Source organism: Netta rufina (assembly GCF_964035555.1).
Source record: "Netta rufina genome assembly, chromosome: 4".
Classification (NCBI taxonomy): domain Eukaryota; kingdom Metazoa; phylum Chordata; class Aves; order Anseriformes; family Anatidae; genus Netta; species Netta rufina.
Window position 1 is genome coordinate 43,267,492 of NC_140127.1, and position 10,656 is coordinate 43,278,147.

A 10,656-nucleotide genomic window follows, 5' to 3' on the forward strand; every position below is an offset into this window, starting at 1 on the left:
TACATCTTAATTTGGTATTCTTTAGGAAACTAAACTTGAAGCTGTGGTTTCCTCCTCCACAACTATTTTAATGCTCTGGAAAATAAATAGGGCCTACACCTCTTGGCCCTGTTGAGCACAATGCATAAATTGCATTGCTAACTGTTCATCAAGTAAGTTTTTGCAAAGTTAAAATTAGGTAAACTAAACTAGAGCACAGACTAGTGGTTTTGAAGTATCAATAGGAAGTTACTTGCTACCTGACAGACCACCTGACCAGAGGAAGAAAATAACAAGAACCCAGAATATGCAAAAGTAGCTTACAACCTGTCATTGTAACAAAAGAACTCAAGAGCCATTTTCATTAATTAATATATTTTCTGCATTATAGTTAACATATGTACTTTCTTCGTGTCATCCTTATTTCGTTAAGTATTGATATTTTGTTATATTCAGACATGAGTACATTTTCAAAGTCTTTTGCAATAAATATCATAAAATAATAGAGATTCACATAATAAATATTCTTTACAATAAAAAAAGTTTTAACAGACTTTTGTCTTAAAAATAGTTGGGATTCAACTTTGTGTTTTATACATAAAATATACAAAAAAGGACCACAATTTGTGGCTAAGGCAATAAAACAGGGAACAGAATAAAATTATAAAGTACAGAGCAGAGCTAAATTCACTAAACCAGAGGATCACAAGAAATATTAAAGATTCAAGAACGTTTAGGTGACTCAATGACACCTGAAGGCTGTTTGGATATATGAACACCACCAACTTTAATATCAACATGATACTGATGGACTATAAAACAGGAGCAGGAGGGTGGAGTGAGCAATATCCTTCAAAGATTTGACAGCAAGAGAAACAAATAAGTACAGTTGCAGCCATAATGTCTCCAATGTGAAGATCTACATAGTGTAGCAAAAACTCAAGTTAAAAAAAAAAAAAAAAAAAAAAAAACAAGGGGAGAAACAATCAGCTAACTCTCAGGACTGAGAATATTCCAAAAGTTAAGACAAAAGAGGTGGAGGCCAAAAAAAGAAAAAAAAAAAAAAAAAAAAAGCAGGCTGCTTACAGAAGAATCAGGCCTTTCATTTGGTAAAGCCTTTATTTTACATCCCTCTCCAGGAAGAGAACACTCAAGAAGTTATTTCACAATCCAGCTCACTCATGAAAAGTTACTCCTTGGTACCCAGGGGGTTAACGACAAAAAAATTGCTGAGAAGGAAAAACATCTTTGGGAAGATATTCAGAGCAAGAAGCTGCAAGAGCCCAGTGAGCCCTTACTGTCTCTGTCAGGAGTGGTTCAGTTACAAACTCAGACGACCCTGCCAAAGTGAGCGGCAGACGCAGATACTAAGTCCACACTTACCAAAGAGCAGCAATGACTACGTAAAACACTCCACACTCAGTTGAGTGAATAAAAAGAGGAGAAAAAAGATGCAAAAGGGAAGAACTTGTGTATTTGAAGTGGAGGGAGAAAGCAAAAGAGCAGTCTCCCCACCCCCCTAAATGGGGGAAGGAAAAAAAAGGAAAAAAATCAGCTACAACCTGAAAATCAAAGTTGGAGGAAGTAAACCTCCCTCCGAAAATCATGAGGGCTTGCCCTGACCCCGGGAGGGGCAGCTCTCCAGTTTACAATAGACAGTGTTGGAGTTCTTGCATCGGCAGCCTGGACGATTGACGCGGTCGTAACACCCTCGACACAGTTTGAGGCATCCTTTTGCAGGAGGGTAGCAGAGCAAGCAAGGTAAAAACAAGGACATTGCTCCCATGCACAGGTACCTAGAACAGCAATGTGACTGGGAGCAGGAGCAGGGATTATCCGCGTACGAGTCCCCTTCATCGTCGTTCGAACAGTGGTAGAAGATCCCTTTGACCAAGCACATGCAGGTGCCATACTCCACCATGCTCTCCGCAGAGCACAAGCACTGCCGGTTGCAGGCCAAGCAGGAAGGAAGGGCCCTCGGGGCTGTGCACTCACCACATTTGCACTTCCCACACTGTTCGCAGATAAACTTGTGCTGTGTCAAGTCCTCTTTCAGAGGACCCTTCAGATCATCTACAATCAAAGACGACTGCTTGGGCTGCGTCCGGATTGTCCGGTCGGACCTGTGGCCTGAACCCGGCCTGGATGGAGGCGACCGGCCCAGCAGTCCTTGCTCTGAAGAGGCGCTGCTGTTGCTCCCAGAGCTGGCTGCGCTCCCCGTGCTCGTTGATCTGCTCAAGACCGGGGCCCTCGCGTTATGCTGATGTGCCACATGCCCCACGTGACTGGGTCTGTGTTCGTAGTTATTATTCACATTAATCGGTATAATTTCGTGAGTCCTTTCATGCTTCTCTTGCCTTGGTGCTGTCCGCGGACCAGCTTTTTTCACCACAGATGGACCTTCGGTGTACTCGTTGCTGCCCCTGATGGCCTTGATCTGGTCCAGCGACAGGATCGTTGGCTGGCTCTCTCTGTCATAGTCCAACCGCTGCCGGCTGTCCAAAGAGGGCTGCTGAATCACTACCAACGAGCCACCGCTGCCATGTTGACTTTGGGGCTCCATCTGTAGCGATCTCTACCTCTGGCATTCAGCGGGAACCTGGCATGCATCTGAAACCCTAGAATAACAATAAGAAGTCAGAAAGTGTAAATAAACATTGCGTGTGTACATATATACATACAGACACAAGATCAAGCGCAAAAGAGGAACAAAGAACAGGATACTTTTTGAAAATAAAAGTGATATGGCAAACCACAAATTGCCCTAGCCACCTGGCGCTGATCTCTTTCAGCAGGGGATTACAACAACGCTGAGGATCTGGCCAAAGTCCAGCAACGGGGAGAACCTGGGTATGGCATCATAGGTGAGGAATGCTAAGGGAGACCCCTTGCCATTAAAATTACAATTCAGAAAGAAAATAGCTATAAAAATCAGCATTAACCTGCAAGCTCGCTTGGCAAGCCACAGGAACTAAGTGCTTCTCACTTGCTACCAAGCTCAATGTCTAATTAGCAAGAGCAATTCTGTCTGCCCCCAAAACTAAGTTGGAAACGTTAAGGAACACTGCCAGGCTGCGTTCTGCAGGGCAGAATAAATAGCACGCACAGTTCTCACTCTTCTGGCTTAATCTGCAGCATCAGAAAGCTAAACAGATTTGCTTGCTAGCATGCTTCGGTAAGTATCTTTCTTAAGGTGAAGTACGTGCACTATAGAGCCTTGAAATAAGCACTGTCAAGCGTATGAGACATTTTCTGCAAGAAATCCAGCATGCAAATCTCATAAAACTAAAATAAGGGTGCAAACAGAAGCAATAAGGGTGCGAACAGAAGCCTGTTTTCAAGTATTTTCTGACCAAAGGGCAGAGTGTGAAAGAAAAACAGGTAGAAAAGAATAAGACAAATTGTCAGATGAGAACTTGTTTCAAAAAAAAGTTAGGTACTTTCAAAAAAAACAGAATAAAAAAAAAAAAAAGAACAAATAATATTTCCCAAGATGAACTGATTAAAAGCTTCTGAAATACAAGTTCTTCTATTCAATCTTTTAACTGTTAACACAAAGGTTGCAAATGCCGAGCTAGAAAACTGCAGTGACAGTTCCGTACCCATACGAAAACGTACATGAGACTACCTAAAAGCCAGACTTATAGAGAGAACACGTAAAACAAACTGCTTTCCTTCACCGAAAGCCCTAGACAAACTCCCTGCAAGATGTCACGTACGTTTACCTGCAGGAGCAACAAGATGAGCACTAGGCAATCGAGTGCTCCCAAAGAACCCATGAGCAGAACCGTGGAGAAGCGTCTCACCTCTCCAGCCTGCAGGTGGCACGGAGCTGTTCGCAACACGAGCAACACAGGCACCGTGGACACGCGGAGAAGGACAGAGCAGGACTTATCCTAGCAAGTAGCCATGCATCTGCATCACCCTGACGGCTGACACAAGCTTAGTACCAGTTTCTACCAGGACGCAAAGTCTCCGTGCTGATCCACCAGCCGAAGGTTTATTTTACGTTTAAATGTCACCTGCGAGGGCTTTAGGGTCACGGGCTTCGGAAGCAAGCAAGAAGGAGAAGCCGAAGAGCACCGCACTCACTTCTGGTTCACCCCGCACACCGCCCCGCCAGGCGCTGAAGCTGAATGAAGGCGCAGGAGGAGAGCTTCACAGCCGCAGCGGGCGGGAGCCGGGCTCCCGGGGGAAGGCAAAACCACATCCCACGGAACGGCGAAAGGCAGCCAGTGCCATCTGTGGGGCAGGCGGAGGGCAGCAGGGGCCGAGGGAAGCCGCCGGGAGGACGCCCCCGGGCCTCGCAGCGGCGGCTGCCCCCGGCAAACGGGGCCGCATGAGGCGGGACGGGGCGAGGGACCGGGCGGCTCCGCTCCGCTCCCGGGGCTGGCCGAGCCCCGGCCCCGAGGTGCTGCGGCGGGCGGCGCCCCCTGCGAGCCTGGCGGGGCGCGCAGCTGACGGGGAGGAAGGAAGAGGAGGGGAGGGGAAAAAAAAAAAAAAAAAAAAAAAGAAGGAGAAAAAAAAAAAAAAGTTATGAATGAAAACAAGGGCTTCCCCCCCGCCTTCTGCAGGGGGAGGGCGCAGCCCGAGGTCGCTGCTCCCTGCGGAGGGCAGACTTCCCGGCGTTTAAAGCGCCAGCGCACGGCGGCACGGCCGCTGCCGGGGCGGGGAATCCCCGCAGACGGCTGCGGGCAGCCGGCACGGCTCGGCTCGGCTCGGTACAGCACGGCACGGCTCGGCTCGGCTCCTTCCCCCCCGGGTCTGTCCGGAGCCCCCCGGCCGCTGAACGCCGCCCGGGCTCTGTCAGGGCACCGCCGCCCTCCTCCTCCTCCTCGCCCTCCGCCCCGCTCCGTGCCGCCCGGCACCTGCTCGCCCCGCCGCTTCCAGGCGCAAAAAAAAAAAAGCACGCCCCGAAACCCATTACCTCCCTAATTACGCCGGGAGGCGCTAATTGCGGCCAAACCGGGCTCCCAGCCCACCCCGCCGCCCCTCGGGGGTCGCCTGCCCCTCGCTCCCCGCGGCTGCTGCGAGGGGCAGCGCTCCGCCCGTCCTCCCGAGGCCAAAACCAGGCTTGTAGCGATGCTAAAAACCAGCACCAGCGGTAATAAAAGCAGCACCGACGACCATAAAGCAGCTCGAGCCTCGCCGAGGCGGCTCCGCGGGGCGCTCCCGGCACCGGCGAGGGCTGAGCGCGGGGGGCAGCGGGGAGCGGGGCTGCGGGGCTGCAGCCGGAGCCGAGCGGCTGCCATGTGCTCGGCGCTGCCGTCGGCGGCCGCCTGACAGCCTGCGAGCCCGGCCGCCGCCTCGCCGCCAGCCGATCGGCGCCGGCCGCCGCGGCTCCGGGGCTCGCCCCGCCGCCCCCTTCGCTCTCTTTTCCTCCCTCTCCGCCCGCCCGGCCCCGCACCTGCCCCTGCCCCTGCCCCGGCGGCGCGCAGCTTACCGGAGGGCGAGGTGAGAGCCTGCCTGCCGGGGCACATTGGCGGCCCCGGCGCGGAGTCCAGCCCGGGCAGTGCAGGCAGCCTGGCGCCGTCCCGCCGCCGCGCCGGAGTGAGCGCGGCCGCGCTCCGCCGCCTTTCAGCGCGCAGCCCCCGCCCGCCGCCCGGCCGCGCCCCCGTGATGCCGATGTGTCACCGCGCGGCGCCCCCGAAATCCCGGACTGGACTCCGCCCGCGCACGGCTCCAGCCCGCGGGGGCCGCGCCGCCCGCCCGCCTCCCGCCCCGAGTCCCTCCCGGCCCGGCCCGGCCCCGCGCCTCGCTCCTTCCCTCCCTCCCGCACGGCCCGGCCCGGCTCGGCCCGGCCCGGCACCGCCCGGCTCGGCCCGGCCGCAGGTGGCCGCCCCCGGCCCGGCCAGCAGGGGGAGCGGGAGCCCCGAGGGGCCCGGCCCGCACGGAGGGGCAGCGGTGTGAGGGGCGGGGGGGCTGCGGCACGGCCCTGCGGGGGTCGAGGCTCGGCGTTGAGCCGCCCGGTTATGTCGTTTAGAGGCACCTTGAAGAACGCGGGGAAAGGATGTTAAAAGAAATCAGCGTTTGGGGAGTTATTTCTAAGAATGTGCAACGTACTGGGACGTGCGAGGCTCTTCACTACTTGGCTAACCATTCCCTAGGTCCCAAGTTTATCCAAAGTACTCTAACTGGCTTTTTACAATCTCTTACAGGAAGGTGAAGATCTCCCATCTTTTGTCCCAAAGGAAAGCAAAGCAGCATACACACACTACGAATACTCAAAGCTGCTTATGGGGAACCTCCATCCTTACAAAATAATAATCCTTGCAAACAAGAAAATACCTGTGCAAAGAAAAGACCTGTGCAAATAATCCTTACAAACAAGAAAACAGCCACGCAAAGGTATTCTGCTGTAGCACCCCCTGTCCACCCAGACCACATGCACTGTCCCAGTGCAATTATTTTTCATTAATCTTCACCAGGCTTGGAAAGAAAATATCCAAACCACATTTTTTTTTTTTTTTAATTTCCATCACTATACAAAAAATTGATTTCAACAATGTATTTCTCCATGAAATAAATACAGATGAACTATCAATTCTGATATATCATTTGGATGTATCATCTGATACAGAAGAACTATCAATCAGACAGATGAACTTCCAATCACAGAGGCTCAAGTGACAAACATGGCCACAAAATAAGCCAGTTCATCACTAATATTGCAAGGGGGATTAGAAAATGAGATTCCTCACCGAAAGCACTCTCAGACACACCGCAAGCAGAAAGCAAAAGTCTAACTTCTGAAATTTCTGAAACCCATCTGAAACCTTTGGAACCTACCACTCTTCCAACTAACAGTAATTCCTACTGAAGAACAAAAATAACCACCAAAAAATAACAAAAGTTACTATGGGAGTGTAGCGCTTCACGGTGCAAATCTATCATCTCCCACTATACTTTAGCTTTATTTCACACACACACACAAAAAAAAAAAAAACAATTCTGTTTTAAGTAAAGATGAAAACCCAGCATTATATAGGTGTGCTATACATACTAATTCTTGCAGCGGTGCTGACAGGAGGAGCATCGGCGGCAGCAGTAGGTAAACTGCAGATAAACTGCAGATAACCGCGCTGCTGGGGTCAGCAGGGCTCTGCTGCATGGCCAGGCACAGTCACATCTAGCAACCGACTGTCTTCTCACACAAGTCAGTGCATTTCTTTCCTAGGAAACTGCTGTGAAAACATTGCTTAACACCTTTTAATGCACATCTCCAAAACGGGTACTACCTTAAAAAACGATGCCAAGCGTAACAGCCTGATTTTAGAAATACAATACTAGGCTTAAATGGGTCAGTAAAATAATCAAGAATCCTGGCAGCGGTTTACTATCACTTGGCACCAGGACAAGCACTTCACTGAAACGAGGCAAAACCCTACAGCTAAACCAGAAGGCTCTCCACAGACTCAAGCAAACATGCCTGCATCTCACGCAAGTCATCTCATTAGATTTTTCTTGGAAATGGTAGCAGTAAGAAGCTTGTGTTAGAAAAAGGAGAGCTAAAATTCTGCAGAAAAAGTTGGCAGCTTGGAAGAGGACTGACACACCTTATGACTACATCCTGGCACAACCTGAATTTGAGAATTGACAGACAGACAGGAATCCAAACTGTCCTCCGAGGGAGCCTCTCCATTCCACTGACGATAATAAAGTCAAGAGATACCAGCCCTCTGTGCCCAGCGCTAATCCTCATGACAAACCTCCCAGAATTAGGTCCAAGAGACTGAATGACTGCTGATAGTCGTGATTCAGTCCCTGTTTCCGCTTTCACTTTGAGGATCATGTACAGGAGATAATCTCCACGTTCTGCAGTCGTATACTGCTTCTCCCTTGTGCAAGCGTCAGGGTGCCAGAAGACATGTTGCACAGAATAAAAACAAAGTCCATGGTTGTTCCATTGTGCTTTGTTTTGTTTCATTTTTCCATAATCCATACCCAGAAGCAGCTTTCCCAAGTCACTTGATTGAGCTTCATAGGTAGTGAACTACACCTCTGTGAAGACGGATTGAATAAAACATGATCCTCCCACTATCTGTACTGAGTGACAGTGCTGCTGTGTTGCATCCCACCTGGGAATACCTTTGTATTTCCCCCTAAGCAGCATCTCCGGGCTCATGCCAGGGCACAGCTCCCAGCTGAGAACAGGGACACGTACCCGGTCCCAGACGTCGGCACTTCATTCCACCTCCTGAGCTGTGTGAGGTGGCTAAGTTTATGAAAAGCAAAACCCATCCTGTCTATCATCAGACACTATCATTTCAGACCAAGCAGGTGACAAGGCCTATACTTGAAGACTTCAATATTACTGTTCCCGTCACTCATCTTCCTTCGTGATAACTATCTTGAGCCAATATGGCTTTGAGGAAACTCAGCAGAGAAAGCGTCTACCTTTGCGCAAGGTATTTGTCAGTTAATAACCAGCCTTCACAGCTGTAACAACAATGATGAAGTTATATGGGAATTTAAAATGGATTTAAAACACAACAATACATGTCAGTATTTATAACTGGATACAGTTATAAACAAAACCGCTGTGGCAGTCGTCTTACCCCTAGCACATGCAGGCCGCATTGCCCCATGCTGTGCAGCCAGAAGCCTGCCGGGGTGGGTGCTGTGAGGAACAGTGGGGCTCTGCAGCTCCCAATGCTTTTGTGTGGCAGAAACTCTGATGTTGCACTTTGCAGGTACCGGTGTTGGGAAGCTGAGGTCCCACAATGTGCTCAGAGAGCCTCAAACCAAGCACAGGAAGACATCATGTGTTCTTTAGGAGAACGCTGTAACTGCAGCTTTTTGACATAGTAGGCCTACGTATATGTGTGTGTAAATAAAACTACAATAGCTGTCAAACACTGCTGAGATACTGTGGACACAAGTATTGTGGGCGTTTTTTTATCAGCTCATTGAATCACAGAATCACAGAATCACAGAATATCCAAGTTGGAAGGGACCCACAAGGACCATCGGGTCCAACTCCTGGCTCCACACAGGACCACCCCAAAATCAGACCCTATGTCTGAGAGCATTGTCCAAACCCTTCTTTAACTCCTACAGGCTTGGTGCTGTGACCACATCCCTGGGGAGCCTGTCCCAGTGCCCGACTACCCTCTGGGTGCAGAACCTTTCCCTAACACCCAACCTGACCCTCCCCGTCCCAGCTCCATGCCTTTTCACTGAAAATCCCGGCAGTCCTGGCTGAAGCGGGCTGATGCATGGGATGAAGTAAAAGTATGCCGCAGAGCTGAAGTGAAAACCATGCCTGCTGTGGTGAAGGCGCGCCCTGAGAGATAGGGTGAATCATTTCAGGGTAAGAAAGAGAAAGTGAGGGATGACGGGAGGTAGCATTTCCGATCACACTTTCTGCTCGACAGGTTGACCTTTATCTGAGATCAAAGGGACCCGTGGCTGGGGATTTCTTCAGCTCCTGTGCAAGGAGTGTTCTCGGAGCACTGTGAAGAAGTGCAGCCACATACAGCTGCTGCTCCTTGCTGTCAGTGCACAGACTGGGGATAGGCACACAGGAAATTCTCAGTTGCAAATATAGTCTTGACTTTTCTCTTTAGAAGATAACATCAGTTTTTGTTAGAGACGGAAGAGATAGCACAAGGCAGCAGCCAGGTAAGCCTCTGAGAACAAAGGGACAAACCTCAACGTGAACCTGCTTCACGAGCATTCAAATGTTGAATCGAGGTACGGGGGAAGTGCTGCAGAGTGAGGGCTTTGCTCTGTGACCACGTTTATACACCAATGCCCAAATAACACCACCAATTAAAAAGAAAGAAAATTCAAAGGTTTGTACAGTGCATTCAGAGAACGCGCCTCCATTCCCTGTCTCTTGCACCAGCGCAGACAAAACAGTGCTTTCCAGGCATATTCGTCCCAGACATGGTCAGCAGCTGGAGGTACAGGGTTCTGTGCTGGGGTTACTGGTAGGCATTAGCTATTTCCAGATCACTAAAAAGTAAATTTCATAAACAGGGATTAGCAAGAAACACCAAGGCATGCTGTGGCTCAGAATATATATCAACTTTTGGCCTTCCCAAGTGGTAGTGCTTACTGCTGTCTTGCTTTTGCTGTCAGAGATGTAATTGAAGACTAGCTTGGAAGGAAAGCTGTAGAAAAGACAACACGTCAGTGAAGACACCTAGCAAGAGGCAAAATTGCTCTCCAAAGCACAGGGCACGGTGTGTCTGTTCATTGCTTGCTGTTCACTTGTCATATAGGCAACGGGTCCATTCAGAAAGCCACAGCTATTTGCTTTCTGATTAAGTTTCTTTCTTTCTTGGAGAACTGTCTCTTAAGACCTCATGTTTAGCTGCTGTACTAATTATCTGGCTTTATACAAGACACTAGTGAGGTACTGATGATGTCTTAATTACTTTGTATTTAATTTTAATTCTTTCAGCAAATCAGCTAATTAATATTGTTTCACCTGCCTGTATATAAAAAAAAATCCTTATGAAAATGGAAAATTATCATTATTGCTTAACACAGATAATCATTTATACACATCTATTGTAAATGAAATTATCTTCAACTCTTTTATTCCTGTCTGAGCACTAAGCAAACTACCTTTTACAATCCATTGAGACATGAGTCCTCGCACAGAAATTAGAATAATCTGTTTCTTTTAAATTTTCACCTGTACAGAGGGTACCCGTGTGTTGAACT

The 10,656-nt window shown here is 49.3% G+C and overlaps 1 protein-coding gene across 1 annotated transcript; it reads right to left on the reverse strand.

Moving 5' to 3' along the window:
- Positions 1-365: 365 nt before the first annotated feature.
- Positions 366-5,542, reverse strand: SPRY1 (sprouty RTK signaling antagonist 1). Its single transcript, XM_084286368.1, has 2 exons — positions 5,423-5,542; positions 366-2,597 (listed from the first exon to the last, which is right to left on the reverse strand). Exon 2 carries the CDS (start codon positions 2,540-2,542, stop codon positions 1,583-1,585), a length of 960 nt encoding a protein of 319 aa, XP_084142494.1. The 5' UTR covers positions 2,543-2,597; positions 5,423-5,542; the 3' UTR covers positions 366-1,582.
- Between the last annotated feature and the right edge of the window lie 5,114 nt (positions 5,543-10,656).

Coding starts and splice junctions, on each gene's coding strand:
- SPRY1 (XM_084286368.1), bottom strand. CDS start 2,542: ATGGAGCCCCAAAGTCAACATGGCAGCGGTGGCTCGTTGGTAGTGATT.